The 20,503-nt window shown below is 40.5% G+C and overlaps 1 protein-coding gene across 1 annotated transcript; it reads right to left on the reverse strand.

Moving 5' to 3' along the window:
- Positions 1 to 12,802: 12,802 nt before the first annotated feature.
- nhlh2 (nescient helix loop helix 2) lies at positions 12,803 to 14,659 on the reverse strand. The gene is made up of 2 exons (XM_029258138.1): positions 14,530 to 14,659; positions 12,803 to 13,433 (listed from the first exon to the last, which is right to left on the reverse strand). The coding sequence occupies exon 2, from the start codon at positions 13,394 to 13,396 to the stop codon at positions 13,028 to 13,030; it is 369 nt and encodes a 122-aa protein (XP_029113971.1). The 5' UTR covers positions 13,397 to 13,433; positions 14,530 to 14,659; the 3' UTR covers positions 12,803 to 13,027.
- Between the last annotated feature and the right edge of the window lie 5,844 nt (positions 14,660 to 20,503).

Consider the following 20,503-nt stretch of genomic DNA (forward strand, 5'->3'; position numbering starts at 1 on the left):
TATGAACCTAATAGAACTTAAAGTACCTACAGGACACTATGACTGTCTGCTCCTCCCCCTCACAAGGGGACCAAATCCTAAAGGCTGCTGGTTCTCAGCTTTGGTCCCAATGTGGGGAAATGAACTCCATCTGTCCTTCAGAACTGCTGAATCTCTCCATCATTCAAGCAGAACCTCAAAAGTCATCTTTTGCTGTGCCTGCTAGAGCTGGGACTAAAAGCAAGTATCACAAAAAAAAAAAAAAAAAATCTTGGTGGCTTCAGCCCCACACTTGGGCTGATTCTTCATGACTACAGTAATATCCCAGAGTAACTTGGATATTTAGAACACACCCCCCGACTTAACAGTGCAATTTTTTTCTTGGCCTACCTACCGCAATTGATTGTCAGCATACAAGTTCCGTGAATAGATGTGTTCTTTCAAAGTGTGATGTCACACCTTACATGCCTAAGGAAGGAGCTCAAGGAAACCGCTGTTTCTTCCACCGTCGGCTGGAAACACTAAATCTCAGTCACGTGGAGCTGAAGAAGCAAAACACTGTCAGGAACAACTGAAAACACAAAACAGTGCCTGAAACAGCCCAGCATTGTTTTCTGGAGGGGGGTGAAGACTGCCTATGCATCACAGTTACTGGCTATTGCTTCATTCTGAATGAGGGGCTGATGTGTCCCACCTCCACTATTGTTTGCCTTTACACACACCAAGTGTGAGCACAAGCATTGGGGGAGGTGGTCTTCGGGGAGGAGTGTGAGCTACAGGGAAGAATGTGGGAATGAAGGCAAACAGGGTCACGGAGACCCACCTTCATGAGCTGAGGAAGTGGGCCAAACCACTCCCTACCCCAAGTGGGAGAGGAGGCTACAGATTCTCCTGCAAGTTGGGTCCTGAGCTCATTTGCAGGAGGATGCTGAAAACGCTTAAGCTTCCACCGCAGTTTGAATAATTAATTGTCCTGTCAAAATGTTCTTCAAAATTTATAGCGTTCTTGCTTGTTATGTAACTTTCTTTAGCCCCCTGTCACGGCAGGAATTTCGTATTGTTCAGTTGATGTCTTTTCTCCATCGCTTTTGAATGCATGTCTGCTTTTAAGATTTAAGAAATACAAGGACATAAGCCACACATACTGTGTAATATTTGTAACATTAGCCTGTACATTTGATATATTCAGATAACAGTTACATTTTTAAAACTGTAATCATCTAAAACATTGAATTTTTTTTCTTGCTTTTCAATTATCATTGTCCTGGGCAACTTAACTGATTTCAGACAGCAGTTTTCCCCTGAATAAAGGAAGGAAAGAAATACTGAACAGCATCTGCTTTTTTGCTCATGTGAAACTGTTTGACAAGTGGGATATGAAAGTGGCACATGAGACTTCTGAGTGTAATCTCATTTCTTATATGTAATGCGCCACTGGGATGCTGGACTTCCATCTGAAAATCTTTAGAATACGAGTTGCGCTTTCACATTTGGGTGTAATCCTAGGATCGTGGTAAAGCTTGACAGGCTCTGAAGAAGCTGGTGCTGATACCCAACTGCTTTGTGTCTCTGTGACTGCATGTAGACAACCACCCTATGCTATAGTCTGTTCTGACTTCAAAATGAATATAACATTTTTTACTTTATTTTACTACAGACTTCAAACAGATGTGACAAACTACATTAAAATTAATACAGTTTTTTTCCCCCCATTTTAAGACAAAATTGATAGAAAATGTGAATGCTTTTCAGGGTTGCAGGCAGAAATGCCTTCTTAGATTCAATCAGTTATAAATAACAATAGACCCAATGGGGCCTGCAACCAGTCTCTTGAAAGGGAATGTATCTACATGTTTATCTTATGGATAATGTGTCTAGCTATGTAGTCATGCCTAAAGCAACCTTCCTGTCTGCTGAGCTGCTCAGACTAATTGGCAAGAGCTCTTATCTGCAAATACACCTTCTCTGTCTTTTTGCCTCGCTCACTCCTGGCCTTTCTCTCTCATAGCATAAATCAGGGTAACAGACTTTGAAACTTCTAAATATAATTCCATGACTCTCAAGCTTTTACAAATTTAAATAACGTGATGTAAACATGAAGAAGCTAGTACAGTAACCATTTATCAGAATTTAAATCTTTCATCATATGCCCATGATTTACTGGTGTGCAGGTGGACTGACCAAACAGTGGTCTTCAACAGTGTCTTTGTTAGAGTTTCCTTAAAATTCCATCTCACTAATTGGTGGATCGTTTATCTCTATTTGATTTTGCAAGTCAGGAGCAGGGATTCAAAGTCAGGTTGTTTGCCTGACATGTAGACTGTGATCGGGATCATGGGTCTCAGGTCGGTGTTTGCTGTTGCAGCGTGAGCCGTATTACTAGCTATATGATTTGGTATTTGCAAATAAAAATTTGCATTATTTTCTGATATATGAAATGTGTAAAAGTACTTCTTATTAGCACTTAAATTCCATGAGTATATATTAATTATATAAATAAAAAAAATCCATCACCACATGTAAAAGTTGCTGTTCCCCATGTATGAAGTAGCATACACAAGTTTTAAAAAATCAGTATATAGTTACAGAATATCTAGACTGTAGCCACACTCTGGACAGAACTTCTAATTGGGCCTTCATAACTTTTTACTTTTCTCAGAAACTCTTCAAAGGCATGCCTCAAGGATCGATGCTAGGACCACTTCAATTCTCTCTTTGCATTTCTTGCTTAGGTACCCTCATGTTCTCTTATAGCTTTTCTTATCACCTCTATGCAGATGATGCCCAGATCTTCCTTTGATTTCTTTCCTTCCACCCCAGGTTTTTGAACCATATATCCAATTGCCTCCTGGCCATTTTCTCATGGATAAATGACTACCTTAAAATGAACCTCTCAGAAGTGTGATATCTTGTACATACTTTCTGCTTCTCCCTCCACAGATCTTACTCTGGCATTTCTTCAGCTGCTGTAGGAGCCTCAGTATTACCCTGGATGACTCTGTCCTTCTAAACTCATCTCTTCACTGATGTTGAGCAAGAGGTGACAGGGCTACAATCTAAAATCCATCCTTACCTCACCAACTACACCACTCAACATTGTGCTCACAGTCTAGATCTTTTTAGGTTAGATTATTGAAACACCCTGTAGGCTCATAGCATCTCCCACCCGTTCTCATCCAGAATACAACTCCCAGAAAGCTACTCCTCCTGTGTATGTGTTTTGTTCCTTGGCACCCTTGTGCTCAACATTCTGTTTAATTTCTAAGCATCTGTGCATCCAGCTTTTTTCAAGATTTGTAACCATAGCTGAAATACTGTATGTATGCCATGAAAATTAAGTAGTAAACAATCTAACATGATCTGAAGTATAAGACTCCCAAAAGAAACAATATAGTGAAGAACAGCGAGGCAAAAACAGCAACAGTGTATAATGGCCCAAAAGGAGCAGGTAAGCCACCAGGAAATTTATACTAACAGGTATGTAAACTTTTGGCTGATGCCTGGAAAATGGATGCTTTATGTATGCTCACTGTTTTGGCATTTGTGCTTGCTTAATAAAAAAAAGTGTGCCCACACAACAAAGAGCAATTCCTAATCTGGGGTCAAGGAGATCTGTGAAGCGCAGGCTTGCTGTGGAAGTAGCACTACTAAATAAATAAGTACACAAAAAAAAAAAAAAACCACAATAAAAGTTGAACAAAAGAAAAGTAATACTACACTATTAACCATGATATTTTCTGTTAGGCAACATTTCAGTGCAATAAACTGAATGCAATACTTTCTCCATGTTTATTTATGGACTTTTTGGGAAGAGGGTACTTAGCTTTAATCCGATTCTTAAAGGGGTCTGTAGCCCGGTATAGGTTCCGATCCCCTGGCACAGCAGGAACGTCTGCTTTTCTGTAGCGTTTTACTGTCGCTACTAAGATGCAGTTCAAGACTCCTGTACTGACCTGCAGTTCTCCACATGGATGTGCTCTTCATTACCTCCAGGCCCTCATCTCTCTACCTGGCTCCAGAAAACCTCAGCTGTGCCTCTGGTTGCCTGCCTGCTCTCTGTACCTCCTCTATACATACACTAAGGGTGTCTTATTTTCTTTACCAGCTCTCAGTTGTGGAGCATGTTTCCTCTCAACATCATATCTTCTTCCAGGTTCTGCCTTTGGTGCCTCTTGAAGACTCAGCCCTTCCCACAAAACTGTGCAACTTACCTCTGTTACATCACTTGTTAGCCATTACTGAACATCTCTCTTATTTATAGCAGAACCTCTAATAGTTGGATTTAGTTACATCTGATTGTTAGCTGTAAGGAATTTAAACTGCATGAGTTCCCCTTCAACATCAGATCCAATCTCCTAATATCGCCTGATATGTATATGGGAATGAATCCAGCTTTGCTGTGACACCTGAGACCCATTTGTTAACATGTGTTTACTTGCACTCTTGTTAATAGTGGCAAAGTACCAACAGCAGTACCGTACTACTATTCACCCAAATTATGCATCTATATTGAGATCTGATTGCTTGTAAATATTAATTGCACATCATAGTATTTACACTAGATAATAGGAACAGAGACAGCTACCACACAACCTTTTTAACACAACATTCCCCACACAGAGCTACTAAAAGCATCTTCTTTTCTAGCTCTCTCTTTTTTAAGAGTGGTGTGGAAAAAGTGGGAGAAAAAACTAAACAGTTTTGAGTTCCCCCTGGTCACTCTGAGCCCCCCTACTCCACACAATGGTTAGGGCGGTCACCCCTTGAAGCCCCCAGAATTCCTCTGGGGCAGACTGAGCATGAGTAATATGACAGCCAATCAGAAAGGCACATGGAACTACGTACAGGAATAGACACTAATACCAGCTCTTTACATTAATCCACAACAGCCGCCCTCAGCGCATAATAATAATAATAATAATAATAATAATAATAATAATAATAATAATAATAATAATAATAATAGCAGTTACATATTTACGGTGTGCTCTGCGCTTAGCCCCAACTCAACTGCCTGAGGTCATACTACTTTAGTATTTTCGTATTGAAACGAAAGTGCGCCGCTCTACGTTTTATTTGGGTATTGCAATCTGAGTAATCCACATGTTATTCCTTAACTTCAACGTAATATGCCAAAATTAAAAATATATACGTATATGGTTAAGATTTCTTTTGGTGGGTTTAGTTGGATACAATAATACCAGACTAATTAATTGTGTAATTTTCGTGTAGTTATATATAGTTTCTGTATCTTTACCTACACAGTTAAGCTCTCGTTGGTTTTAAACCAGCAGAATAAACATTTTTTTTTGCCAGAACTGCAGCTGAAATATCGATTTAATTTTGATGTGTCTGATACTGAAATGAACAAAAATGATAAGAATACAACAAGGACAACACAAACTTTCTGCTTTTCATTTGCTGTCTGCATAAGAGCTAATTTAACCTTTAGCGTTATTTTTCTTACTAATATTTTCTTACATTTCTATTTATCATTTGTCCCTGACACAGTGAATTTCATTGCTTTACTTGGCCAACCAATAGAGGGCAACCATATTACACGTCACAATAATGGAATAAGGGAATTAATTCTTATAGTTTTCAAATACTGTAATAGGAATTTAACACTTAACAGTTCTCTCCGAACAGAAAAATTTGAACATAATAATAATAATAATAATAATAATAATAATAATAATAAAAAACTTTTACTATATAGATAATAAATCTCTTTACTAAACTTACATAGCAAAAGGACACATGGTATTCAAAACAAAATCAGATGGGAATTAAAAATCACTGCATCGGTCTAACTGCTAGTTAATCAGAATCAGAATCAGAACGAGTTTTATTGCCAAGTATGTTCACACATACAAGGAATTTGTTTTGGTGACAGGAACTTCCACAGCACAGGCAGGGATAGGGATTGCAAATATAGGGATTGCAAATCTTAATTATTTTTTAGTATTTTGCCCAGTAACTGACATCATTTTGTGATTATGACAAAGTTTGAAAAATTGGTCCCTGATGCTGCATCGATAAAAAAATATTTTTATGTACTTATTTGTTAAATAATATTTTTGTTTTTGTTTGCTGGAATGGTTGCCGAGCAAATGACAATTTTATTTGATTACAAGACAAAACCGGGAGTCATTTTATCCATCCCTTGGATCTGCTGATCTGAAAAATCCTGTAATGAAGAAAATTCATTATGGTTAATCATGGTAAAAAGTAAACGATTATACAAATTCTAAAATTGTAAGAAATGGCCCCCAAGAGAAAATTGGAAAATTGCTTTGGTTAAGGAACTTACCATGTAAATATTAAGCAGCTGTAGAATGTGCAAAATGGGTAAATCAGTGAAAGTACCTTCACAATGCAAATTGTTTTGGAGAAAAGTATCAGCTAAATAAATAAATATTAAAACACTGCAAAGCTTGGTCTCAGGAGAGAAAAGATGTTTACATGAATGATGGCAACATAATCAGAAGTTGAAGATCTTCCACACCGCTTTCAGTTTTTTGTGCATGTGAGTTGACAACAGCTGTTCTGAGGTCAGCCTAACAAACTGAATTGTCTCATTGCCATGCCTTTCTTACATGTCTTATGTTGTCTTGGAGATAGGCATCAGTTGAATTAACAAATAATACCAAACGATAATAATAACAAACCATTTTCCATGCTGCACTGCGGTGGAACCCTGGATGAATTCAACTGTCTGCTGTGAACGTGAAAGCTATCGGTCTCCTGACACTGCCTTGATTTGGAAGAATGTGACAAATCAGTCAGACAATATTTATTTGTCATGAACCAGTTCTGGCGAAACATTTTCCGGTACTTTGCGAAGGCAGCAACCTTCTGCCACAATGAAAGCCACTCGGTAATATTACTGCTAATCACAGATACAGTTCAAAAGACCCAAAAGCTCACGGTGAATCCAAAGGAGAACTCTTCATATAAGGTGAAGCAAATGATTTACTTCTCTCGACACTGTGATTTATTAAAAAAAACACGGAAGCCTCTGAAGCGAGAGGTATGTTGAAGACGCACATACAGTACAAAGCACACCAAATGATCTGACCTCTGGCTCCCGTGGCTGCACAGATGGTCGGAGCACGAGTGTGAATGGGCATGTGTGCCGACGTACAGCACGGAGTGTGTTGATTTCAATACAGCAGTTAATGAGAACATACCAGTTCCTTTTCCCCTCTTTTTCCCCCCATTTTTTCTCCCTCTCTCCTCCCTCTCCTCTCGGCCCTTTTCCATCTGTTGTAGACAAAGGGCCACGAGCTCGCGCGAGCTGGGTCCCTGCTGGTGAAGTGGGCAGGAATAATGGGGCCCATCCCCTGGGCCACATTACAACACATGGATCTGCCTTTGTACCCAAAGCCACGTGAAACACACGTGCAGACACTCCAACGCACTGCTCCGATAGCGGTGAGGATGGAGCCGTGAGGAACAGAAAGAAAGCGACACTTTCGGGACCGTCATCAAATTAACAGCCAATAGTAAGACAGCACACACACACACACACACACACACACACACACACACACACACACACACACACACACACAGAGCAGCATCACAGCCATAGACCAGGCTAGGTGAACATATGGCTGCCTTTAGCCTGTGTATAGAACCCCTCTATAAAACCCTAGAATAAAAGCAACATTAGCTTTATTCATGCTCAAAGGCCACGTCTACCTGAAGGACTGCATAATAATTTAAGATGTGCCCAAATTATAACCCATGTTTTTTTTGTCATGGTCATATGTTTCTTGGCATATGGTCACTTGCCGGCCAGTGCCACTACATAATCCTCTGTGAAAAGAGAAGCAATACGGCTTGATCCTCCCTCACAAACACGTTCGCGCTGGTCACAGTGTCCTCCCACTGTTTGTAAAGAATAAATTGAAGGGAAACAGCACAGCAAAACTGACAGCTGAAAACAGATTTTACGCTGCCGCCACACACCGTAATGAGAAACGAAGACGGGTCTCTTTCAGACACGAAGAAGACAAAAAATTTGCCCTGATGGATATGTTTTCCTTTGAACGAGGGTTACCATATATGGGCTGAAAGACACAAGCATGAAGCGCTGGTGTTCTGCCATTGCTCACAAAGCAGACGTGCCGCCTCAGAAATGCTTTGTCCACAAATGTTGCTTCAGTCTGCGCGTAACACACTCGAAAGCGGCAGACGAAAGACAAGACCTCATTAACTGAAACAGATTTGTTTGCTAAATAGAATCTGCCACATTACATTTGTTTATTTTGTGTTTATTTATTTGCTGTTTTGGCAGACTTTCTGATCCCGAACTGCAAAGGTAACAGATGTTAAACTTCAGTGGCTTGTACACTGCAGAAGGGAGGAGTTTTAGCCAATAAAACTGAAATGTAGGCTTAACGTGCTACTGGTGCAATAGTTTCCACTTTATTACAGTTCGGAGCATCACTGGTACCCTGGATTCGCTGTGCCATCCAAGCACTTGAGCCAGCTTGAGATACAGTAGTACCCGAGGGCATCCTGGAAACATGTGAAGGAAGAACTTTGCTAGTGTAGGCCCCCACAACACAGAGGAAGAGCCTCCTGGGAGCTCTCATGAGCTCTCCAGCCATGCAGTGGCTCTCTTACCGAGTCAGCTGGAAGGTCAGTTTTGCAGTTACTTTTTAAGTGTTAAAATTCAGGACTGAATCATGCAACTCTGGTAAGTCTTTGATTTATTTGGATTGTTTCTGCAAATCAAATGTGTGGAAACTTCCATTCACCTCATTTGTAGTACCTCTGGATTTACCTGGAAATTTTGATGCACCTTTGCGCACTCCTATAAAATGCACGTGAAGCCCCATTTTGAATGGAGCCCCTCGAACATATGCAATTAGAAATATTTGTTGGCTTTATCAGAAAAACTGCTGAGCAATTGTAATTTCCACATATTACTCAATCTAAGATGTTGTTAGAAGCAGAAAGATGAATGAGATTTTATTCAATGAGTGTGTCGCTGGTGCAAGTTTCCTGTTAACTGTGGATCCACATTTATAGATATATAAACAGAATTTTCTTTGTTTCTGCAGAGCAATATTGTAAAATGTATTCTGCTCTGGCTGAGTGTTGATACTGTTTCTGTTTGCAACAGCCAAGTGATGTTGGCCAGAACCTTTACCCAAATAATAATTTTGCCCTATGAAGAACTTTGCTGCCATTTCCTGAAGGGTAGTACAACTCACAACCTCCTGGGACTTGAACTTTCAGGTTACAAAACTATCTCCATATCTTAGGTGCTCTACCTGAAGCCATATGAAGCAAGTATTGTGCAAAAAAAGTGGCTTTCATCATTCGGCAGTGCGAATCCCACATGCCATACGGACGTCGTTGATGGGAAATTTAACTTCACTTCCGAAACACATCTAAAAGCGACCTCACAGAGGCAAGGAGGACAAAAACCTGTTTTTAAGGTTTTCTTCGGATGACGTCATACTGAATTTTCCTAGATTAATATTTTTAAGGGCTGTGATGTTTTTCTCAAAGTAAACAGAACTGCACCAAAGTAGAAATTCCATCGGCACCGGTCTCATTACCCTGTCAAAAGGCACACCTAACCCAGGAGGGCTCCGTAATCTCTACCCAATAAATGCGTTCGGATCAGTTCCAAAATGTCAAGTTGATTTTGTAATAATGATTCCAGGCAGAATGTCAATGAGTCAGGGTTATCCTTGGATGTATAGATGGCATTAAGCATTATATCATTTCAGTATTTCTTCACCTAATATGCCGCCAAAATATTTTATTACACCACTAATTGAAAAAAAAAAATCTATATATAAATTGTGTTTTTATATTTGTGTTCTAACTGCAAAGTTTAAACCAGCTTAACACAATTTGCACAGTGCTTACAATGCTACATGTGAATATTCTATTTACATTTCTGGTATTATCTGAGTTTTTTATGGTCAGACTTGTGTTTTTTTGATAGTGAGGCTGTATTAACACTCCACTATAGACTGAGAAGAAAAAAAAATCCTGAAGTTACTGTTGTACAGGCTATGACAGCAAAGTGAAAAATAATGTGATCGCAGGACATTTATAAACGTATTACAATAACAAATAAATAAAAATGAAGGGAAAATGTAATAGCAAAGAATATAAACATAGGAGGGAGAGGATTATCATATAGATAACAATTTTAGAAGACTGACTACTGCTGACTTATTAAATATAAGACAGTTTGAAGTCTAGGCTGGGCCACTTTGTAGTTCTCTATATAATGAGATCATGAGTGGACAAAATACAACACAGAAAGTGTTGATAAAATATGAAATGCAACTAAATAAAAAAGAATGACGATGACTGGATATAATTGATTCCTGATTCACAGTCATTGCCATTAGAGAAAAGACAAAATTTATGGTTGAAATATCTAAGTATTTTTCCCTTTCCAGTTGCCCAATATCTCCATCCCTACTCATAAATTTCCATCTTTCCTTTCTGCCCGTTTCCCACGGGAGGTGCCAGACGGCCAGTAATTTGGTTGTCTTGGCTCGTCTGGACCAACACCTGCCCCCTCTCTGGGGAAAGGGGCTTTGGGCTGACAGAGAAGAGAGAGAACACAGGCATAGGAAATCACACACACACACACACACACACACACACACACACACACACACACACACACGCTCGCTCGCTCACTCGCTCACTCACTCACTCACTCACTCACCAGCCACTTGAAGTTTCTATTTCCATATATTTGTTCTTTAACATGAATGGACAGATTAACAGTACACTAGGACAAATGCAAGTTTTTAATCTTTAACTATTAGGATGATTACAAATGTCTGCTTGTCTGACCTGCTTGGAGATCACAGATTGCTTAATACAATTTTTAACAGGACCTTAATGATTAAGGTGTCGTCTTCATGACTGGTACTGTTATTCCACTTGGCTGCAGGCTTTTAATTTTGCCAAGTTATACAGCTGGATATTTAATTAGAAAATGCGAGTTATGTACTCGACTCAAGGGTAACCTTGCAGCCTTCAGGTTACAAGTAGACATCTGTGCTCTCAACTTCTAGACTTGTGGCTCCTTCAGTCATTTATAACTCAGGAGCAGCAGTCTGGCAATTTTAATGACGCAAAAGTAATAGGGGCATTTTATACTTATCTAAAATCTGAAGCAATTCTACCAGGTGAAAAAATGTGGTTTTGACACCTGAAACACTACAAAGAACTTATCTTGAAATGAGGTGATGTGGTCTGAACTCCAGGAGAAAATAAAAATGAACAGTGAACTGTTTCGTTCTTTTTTTTTTTTTTTATTTTAAACAACTTAACAGTAAGATGGGGAAAAAAACGGTTCATTTAGAAACCAACTTTTTATAGCTACTCCACTAGAAAATGTGCTATAAAGCGACGAGTACACAATAAAAACCCTGAAAAGACACGGAATCTTTGGATATCGGATAAGCATCTTTTTCGCACTAAAAAATTACTCTATTATGAAGTTCGAAGAAGAGACAGGTATATAAATAAAAGATCTCTAAGTACAGCATTTACGGAAGAATAAACTCAGATTTTAATTTTTTTGGTCGCAGCACAGGGCTATCCCAGGAATTGGCATCTGGAGAATTGTGAAATAGCGCGATTCTTCGTGTTTTATCGCATTCCTCCCCCCAATTTTGTGATATTAAAATGCCTTTAAAACAGCTGGTAGAGTCGGCATCGAAAGCCAACTTCCTAAAATTTGTCATCCTCGAAAATAGTCTTAAGTTGTACGCAGACTTGGCCTTAACACAGTGAGATGTGTAGGAACCGAGGCTATCATATCATGAGTATCACAGGACGCACGGGGGACCCCCCCCCCCCCCCATTCACAAAGAAGTGCTCACTTCTGCAAGTGCCACGAAACAGACCAATTCAAAGAATCCCATTTACAAAATAACGCTAAAAAATAAAAGTGCAAATGAAGAGCGACAGCGTCACAGTTTAAAATATACTCTAATAATTATAATAATACATGGATAATTATACATACATTTAGACGAAGGACAATTATAAAATACACGTTATACACATAATATGTACCCTAAACCAGAAACAGAACGAAGGAAGAATAGATAGATAGATAGATAGATAGATAGATAGATAGATAGATAGATAATCATACAAATAAATAAATAACAAACAGAAAAGGCATAAATAAATAAATAAAATAAATAAAAAAATAAATAAATAAATAAATGTACGTAATGCCACGGATCTGTTACAGTTTAGGTGTATTAACTGGTAAACGTCACCAGTGGTTAAGGTCATGACTTGTGCTCAGTAACAAGTGGCACTTTTATATTATATTTTTCTCCCATTCATTGTTTTAAAATCTGTTGTAAGAACCGGGAGGCTTTATGAGCTGTTCAGTTCTATATTCCTACAGTTTTATTTCACGCATAAAAGTCACAGCTGAGTGCAAGTGCACCACTGAAAATACATATCCTGAAACGATTTAAAAAAAAAAAAAAAAAAAAAAACAAAAAACACCGCAGTGGGGTGAACACCAGCTGAGTATTTTTTTTATACTCAAGTATTTCTTTCTAATGAAAGCAATGTGCAGTTGTAACGTGTCCTGCTTTTAAAATCCGCTCCCTTCCCTGCCTAATAAATCAAGTATTAATCTGTATTGCATTCTCGTTTCTGCTCCGCACCGCAGCGTCACTGATCCCATCTGTTGCTCGACACACGAGCTCCTTCCTTCGCGGAGCCCTCCGCAAAAGTCGCTCCCCTCTCAACAGGTGAAGTCAAAGGAGTTCTTTCAAAGAAAGTGGACCCTGTGTGTCCAGGAGAGTCTCGGCCCGGGGACACGCAAGACAAGACAAGTTGTACCCCGGCGGCACTGCGTCACTGTCGCTGATCCTCCCACAGGGCACTGAGCCATCGTCACCATCGCTCCCTTCAGTCAATTACTGCGGACATCCATCATTTTTCCTGTACGTCCCCCAGACGGCTCCTGTCGGTGTCGCTCCCTCCGTGGACGTGCAGCACGCGTCTCGAGCGGCTTTTAAACGTCCAGCACGTGGTTCAGGTAGGATATGTAGCAAATGGCCAGGCGCAGAATCTCGATCTTGGACAGCTTCTTGTCCGGAGGCAGCGTGGGCAGCAGCTTCCTCAGCTCGGCGAAGGCCACGTTGAAGGCCTCCACGCGGATGCGCTCGCGCGTGGCGTGGGCCGAGCGGTACTTGGCGGTGGCGCGCCGCCTGCGCCGCTTCTCCTCCCTGCTGAGAGGCTGCGGGGCCAGAGCGCGGGACCTGCCGTCGCCCTCCGTGGGCTCGTCCGACACGCAGCCCGCTTTCATGTCGTTGAGCACGGACTCGGCGTCCGACTGTCCCCAGGGCAGGTCCGAGTCCGGCTGGTCTGGGCTCAGCATCATTTTTTCGGCACCTGATTTCTGTCCGAAACTTGACGGCCTGAAACGAGAACGAAGCACCTTCTGAATCTGAGTCCTTATAACTCTTGTTCTTCTCGTTTCACTTTATCACTACAATGAATGACATTAAAAAAGGGCCGGAATGAATGTGCAGTATCTGCGGTACCCGTCATGTTCAAGGTCCTCACCTCCAACTGATACAGTAAGAATGAAAAGCCCGCTCTATAACTGAGTAAATCACTGCAAAATTGATCAGCATAGTAAATCGCTCCCGAGAAATTTCACATAAATAAAGATCAATAACAGTGAGCATTTGCGCTGGCATTTCGCACATTTCCCCAGCTTTTAAACCTTTTCATGTCAGTTTATTCAACTTTCATTTAACATGCCCACTGTTTTCCTTCAAGTTCTTAATCGCGCACTTCATTATGGTGTTAAAATACGAATGTATTCATGGGATAAAATTACACACCCTTAAGTGACCCTTTTCTTAGCTTAATACCTGTTGGTTTAAAACCGTTGCGTTTGTCAGAATTTGTGCCTGAAGGGGAAACGGATTAACTTTCGTGGAACCTGAAACAAATGTTCTGTTTTCCGCCGAGTCGTGATCAGCGCAGCATCTGTCATCATAAAGTGCATTTGGAGCACGAAGAGTCGAAAAGGACTACAGGGTGTTCACAGCATTTCACTTTCAACAATACAACTGACAGATTTAAAAATACTTTAATATTAACGACATGTGTTTACGGATAGTTAGTGACTAGAATAAAGAGAAGATGAAAAGGGGGGAAATATTGCCAAAATGTGCAAAAAGCACTGTCCCTGGCTGGAAATGATTAAATATAATGTCCCTTTTTTTTTGTCAAATTCTACGGTGTGAACGTTGCATTTACAAAATCCCTTTGGAAAGCTGTAACAAATGATTTGCTCTGCTTATTAGAGACACGAAGTTTAAAAAAAATAAAAAATAAATGAAGAGACAGGAAAACTTTGACAACTGTGATTTTAAAGTGTAGCAGCTCACTCCAAACTACATATGACCCCGAGCACTGACATATTTGTACGAGGAGCGCATAATAAAAAAAAAAAGAAATAATAATAAATAATAATGATAAAAACAGATTCCCAAGACTCACCGTGACTCAGTAGGCTGCGAGCTGCTGTTTGTGTGGATCCCCTGTGCTCCCTGGAGAAGATCTCAACACAAACACACAGATTCTCCCCTGTTTCTTCTCCAGTGGAATATCCTCTCATGTGCACCACAACCGCTTTCCTCACACCGGAAAGTGCTAATAATAATAATAATAATAATAATAATAATAATAATAATAATATTTTCCAGATCCGATCAATTCACAATAGAGCCAGAGCCAGGTTTACATCTCTTGTTCTCTTTCCCTAAGTGCAAAGCTGCCTGGGAGTCCCGAGCCTCGCCTCGGATACATGTATGTATCACACAGAGAAATACATTTCAAATACATTTAGTTCTCGGAGCAGAGGCGTCTCCTCCTCGTGTCACTGTTGTTGGAAGCTGTTGAGATCTCGGGAAAGTGTTTCCTCCTGACCCCTGGCAGGACAACAATGGATGGAGATGCTCATGCAGATAAGGTAGTAGAGCACCAGCGCTGGGATTCCTCCTCGGCCCCCGACGCGTTGGGTTGGCGAAGGTGGTGCTGGCGCTGGAGAATTAGAGGCGCACTTTGAAGGAATGGCTCGTGACGGACTTTCTGTCCTCGCTCCGCTCCGAGCTCCGCCGTTTGCTCGGGGTCCAACAGATAAGATTAAAGCGATGCCTCTTAATAAAGCCCTGGCCGAGTGACGGAATACATTTGTGCGATCGTATTGTCTGTGTCCACCCCCTACCCCATCACCACCCCCTCCCGACACCCCGCCCGGCCCCCGCTCAGCGCGCGCGCGCACACACACACACACACGCACACACGCACACACACACACACACACACACACCGCAGTAGCAAAAGAGTGCGCCCAAGGCTGGTGTCACGGATGGACTATGAGGCAGATGGATTCTCCCACTCCCTCTTCTTGATAATAAATAGGTTTTTAATGGGAATCCTTTCGGACAGAATGTCTGCAAGTCAATAATAAGCAGCAGAGACGCATGTCAAGGTGTTCACATTTTCTGAGAGAATAGACAATGTACAGAAACTGAAGGAATACCAAAGGTTAAATATTTTAATAAACCCACGAATAGTGCTAGTACTAATAGTAGTAATACTGCTACTACTAATAATTACAGCAACAACAACAACAACAACAATAATAATAATAATAATAATAATAATAATAATCATTTAGTAGTAGTAGTAATGATAATGAAAGTAATTTTAATCAGACTTATTTTTGTTGTTTTTGTTGTTCTTAACATTGTGTTTGTTGTTCTGCAATAAATGAAGCAATTTGAATGGGCGGTTTGAATAACATTTGGAACATGTTAACAGCTCGACAAATGTTAACATCTATGGGCAACGCCAACACCAGATTACATTAAAGTTCATCCTGACTTTATCAAACACCCCAGAAAGATTAGATGTGGAGTGAGGACTGAGAAAATCCTCAAAGACTGGATGATATTTTCTGCACTCAGACATCTACAATTTCTGGTGATATGGAACCATGACTTTTTCAGTATCGTGCTGTTCCACGCTGCGTGTTCTAAGGAAAAGAAAGTGGAGGAAATCTGGATTTGTTATCTAAGGCCTGAGATCAGCAAGAGGGACTCCATTCGACATGGGTGGCTAAGGGATGTCCTCAAATGACTCATGCATTTCTGCTCTGATATCTCAATAAAGAGATCTAGGCTGTTCAGGAGGACTCCCTGAGCAGACAAATGCCTGAAACAATCCACTACTAAGCTTTTTCTATTTGCGACATTTTTATTATTCTATTGGATGAATTGTTCTTTGCTCAGACAGTTAGAATTGTGGCAACAGAAGTGCATTTTCTAGATATTCATTCAGACTAAGTGATCAGCAAAGAAATTCAGTAGTCGGTCCTCTCTGTTATAATTCCAGTGAATAGCTAAGTCTGTATAAAAAATTGAAATATTGACCCTGATAAAGTCAATGATGATAAAATATAATTGTTAAAAAATATTCTACTGATTTGTGACCCCTGAAAATGCAATAACCTTTTCCATTATAATTGTACAAGCTTTTTATGCTTTCCTAAATTGTGCATCTGCCGCCGTCAACTGTCATTCTCATCAGCATTTTTTCATCTTTTGCTTTTAATGTAATTTAGTTTGATTCATAGAATCCAATCATGTTATACAAAATTTAATATTGTCTGTCTGTCTTAAATTGGTATTCTTGTTTTTTTGTTCTTATGGTTATTTAATAATAATTTAACATTATCATGTATCTTATGTCTGATTTCTTTTCTGTTGATCATATCTTTATGCCATTTTTTTTCCAAAAAGTCACATGATTGCATGGCTTAGCATCTATTGAAAGTACTCATTAGGTGAATCAATTTCAGAATACACACACACACACATTTTCAGAACCGCTTGTCCCATACGGGGTCACGGGGAACCGGAGCCTACCCGGTAACACAGGGCGTAAGGCCGGAAGGGGAGGGGACACATCCAGGACGGGACGCCAGTCCGCCGCAAGGCACCCCAAGCGGGACCCGAACCCCAGACCCACCGGAGAGCAGGACTGCGGTCCAACCCACTGCGCCACCGCACCCCTTCAATTTCAGAATAAATAATACATAAATTATAAATCTATAGAAGAAGAAAAAGCTGTGTGAAGGGATCAATGGATCTGGCTTTTGAGAGGAATGTTCGATTCTCTTGTGAAAATCAGTGGAACCCCTGTGTTGTGTCGAGGGGCTCAGCGGTGTGATATAAAGGATTTCTCATGCTTGTGGTGGAGGTACCTGAACAGTGATGCACTATAGACTGACTAAGTACTGCTGAAACCCAAGCTTGTCATCTTCACATTAAATATGGAGCCAATCCTTTGAACATGTAGATGATCCTGTTTAAATCCCCCTCAAACATAATTAAAGTACAAAACTTTGGATTAGTCTGCAATTCTGACTTCAAATATATGTTGTAACACTGTCAATTTTCTCTTTGGAATTCATCCAGACTGTATTGTCAGTTGTTCCCAAAAAATTTATGTGGGTATGCAGACCATGAGTCATATCTGAGCATATGTCTCTCTGTCCAAGTGCACATGAGAAATGTGTCCAGAGAGACTCAACGCAGTGTCTTCATTGTTGTGCATACAAGACTGTCTGGGGGCTGTCAGATTAATGAGGCAGTCTATAAATCGCTTTGTCACACATGTAATCACATATTCACTCAAGCTTGTTTATTTATGAAGGTCTTGAGATTTCAAAAAAGTTTTTCCAGGCCATGTTACCAGTTGTAGCTATATTGTTTTTATCTCTATTGTTCTTTTAATAAATGTCAAAATGGGTATCAGCGATCCTTTCTGGGACCAGTCCTAAGGATGTTCAATTAATTGCTTTCATATTGTGCTCTTTTACATGGCGATAAAGGCAATGGCTTGACTGTATGCATATAGATATGTAACTTTTTACATGCACAAGCAGACAAAGACGTGAAACAAAAGGAGCAAAGCGGGAGAAAGACGTATGGGTCTGTGGAAATCACAGTTTCCCAAAGGACTAGATCAGAGCCAAGGGAATAGCAATGCTGTGCAAGTGGCCACACTACTGGAATTAAGGGCCAATGTGGGTCTGCAGTATGCAGAAAAGGGGTGGGGGACAGTTGGCTGCTGTAGCAAGAGGTCCTTATGAGTTTAAAGCCCAGACCAGGATCTTTCCGGGCTTCTACCCACAGGCCAGCCATGAAGAGCAGAATAGTGATAGAATTCTATAAAAGACTCATATAACTGCCAGCGAAAGTCCTGCTCATGATAGTGATTAAGAAGGCAGACATCTAGAGACAACAGGTAGTGAGTTTAATGGTTAACAACATGGATGTGTAAGCTGGAGGTTCAAGTCCCACTCCCTTGTCCTGCTCTAGTGCCCTTGGTCAAGCTAGTTCCCCTGGAATTCTCTAGTAAAACACACAGCTGTACAAAAAGGTCAAATGTTGTAGGGTAATTTGGATAAGGAGCAGAACAACGTTGCAGCCAGTGGCATTGCTGCCTCATAGTGCCTCGGATGTTTGAGTGTACGTTTGAATCTCGATCGTTCTGTGTGGAATTTGCACGTTGTCCCCGTGATTCTGTGGGTTTCCTCCAACAATCCAAAGACATACAGTTCAGGTTAACTGGAGAATCGAAACTGCCTACATTGTGAGAATGTGTGTTGCTACCTTGTGATGGGCTGGCATAGCATCCAGGGTGTACCTCTCCTAGCCTAGCATCCAGTGATTCCAGGATAGGCTTTGGACTGTTGCGACTTCAGCAAGGACAAGCACTTAACAAAACTGGATGAGTGATCTGGATAAAAATGTGTTTATTTAAAAATGTTGTAATAATGTAGCTTGAAGTAATGCAGTAGAGCAGTAAATCAGGGCTTATTTTGAAATTAAAAAGCCTTGTGTACTTTCTGTGTCAATTCATAAAAGATTTCCAAACCACGAAATGAACCCAAGTGGAATTTCAGTGAAGTCCACATCATATTTAAGTGCTAACAGATAAATCTCAGCACCAGCTTGCACCTACCCACTTTCAGTTTAAATGAACACAACTGACAAAGTTTGCCCATGACTTCTGCCACTAAAGGGTTCTTGAAGTGAAAGAGTTTCTGTTGCGTGTCTCAGAAAGAAGTCCTGCATGCACTGGAAACGGCAGGAACGCGATGGTGCCTGTCAGTATTAGCCCGCTATGGACTCTCTGCATGGAATGACCTAGGTGTCATTCTCCTGCAGTCACAGGGTCCTCTTGCCCTTGCGATGCTCACCAATAATCTGCTCAGTCAAGACAGTGGCTGAAGAGAGGGAGACTTGGCCTTGTTGCCTTTATGCATGACTTGAGGGCAATGTGTCTACAGTGTGCTTGTAAGAAAACAAAACAACAAACATGATAAAAACATGGAATTCATGCTCCATGGCACATGGTGGTGTATCAGCAGCACCCTAACAAAAGTAAGAATTCATTTAGTCACGGCTTGCTTTTTATCCAACAACCAGCAAAGAAACAATACAAAGATGTCGAAGATCTAAGCAAAGAACAAAAACAAATTTTGGTGGGGGACCAGTAATCTCTTATGATCACTCTAGACCTAAGGATGTACTGTATGAGGTCAATTTACATTTACATTATTTATTTAGCTATTTATTTATTTACCTCTGTCCAAGGCAACTTGCAACGTTGGGATAAAATACTATATTTGATGATTCCTTGCACTTGTTTCAACATTTATAGCACTAGCTAATTTTTCACCTCAAATTATGGTAAATACCAAGCTCAGTGGTTCTAAAGCAGTAGCAGGGATTCAAACCCAGACCTATCAGTTGCAAGCAACAGTTCTAACCGCAGCACGATCTGATCCCTAGGTATTTGCTTCCTGGAAACAAAACGTAAAAATGTCATTAATATATTTAGACACACAGAGGATATACAGAGTGAAGTGGACTCTTCTCCTCACTAGTTTCCCTGTGTATACTGAGCAGCTGCTTAAGGCATCCCAGGTGTTCAGACTCCAGTGGCGATGGCTGCTGTCCAGGGTGCTGAATGGACAGCTGTCCACCTCAACTTGTCAGCCCCTTTGACGGCCAGCGTTCCCTGCGGTTCCACACCTGGGTTCAGGACCGCTTTTCAGGTGCTTCGCTTCTCATGTGTCACTCTTCTTTGCTGTTTTGCCACTAAAGGCTTTCCATACAACCTTTTATGCGTTTGGGAGCGCTTTAGTTTCATATAGGTTAGAGAAAGGGGGACCACTTAGAAGTGCCAAAATCCTGTTTTCTCTTTAAATGTCTCAAACTGGAAATGATAAGCAACTGTACTTCTCATTGAAGATGTTTAGGCTGCTTACGTGATCCTCAGGGGTATAACAAAAACTTCTTGTTGGAATGCAAGTACATGTTTGAGCTTTGAAAAAATGTACATACTGAACTTAAAACTTTTATTAAACTTGACACTTATTATGAAGGCATCTCAG

Source organism: Scleropages formosus, chromosome 14 (assembly GCF_900964775.1).
Source record: "Scleropages formosus chromosome 14, fSclFor1.1, whole genome shotgun sequence".
Lineage (NCBI taxonomy): Eukaryota > Metazoa > Chordata > Actinopteri > Osteoglossiformes > Osteoglossidae > Scleropages > Scleropages formosus.

What these genes read in the sequence shown, in the direction of transcription:
- nhlh2 (XM_029258138.1), bottom strand. Translation starts at nt 13,396, where the DNA reads ATGATGCTGAGCCCAGACCAGCCGGACTCGGACCTGCCCTGGGGACAG.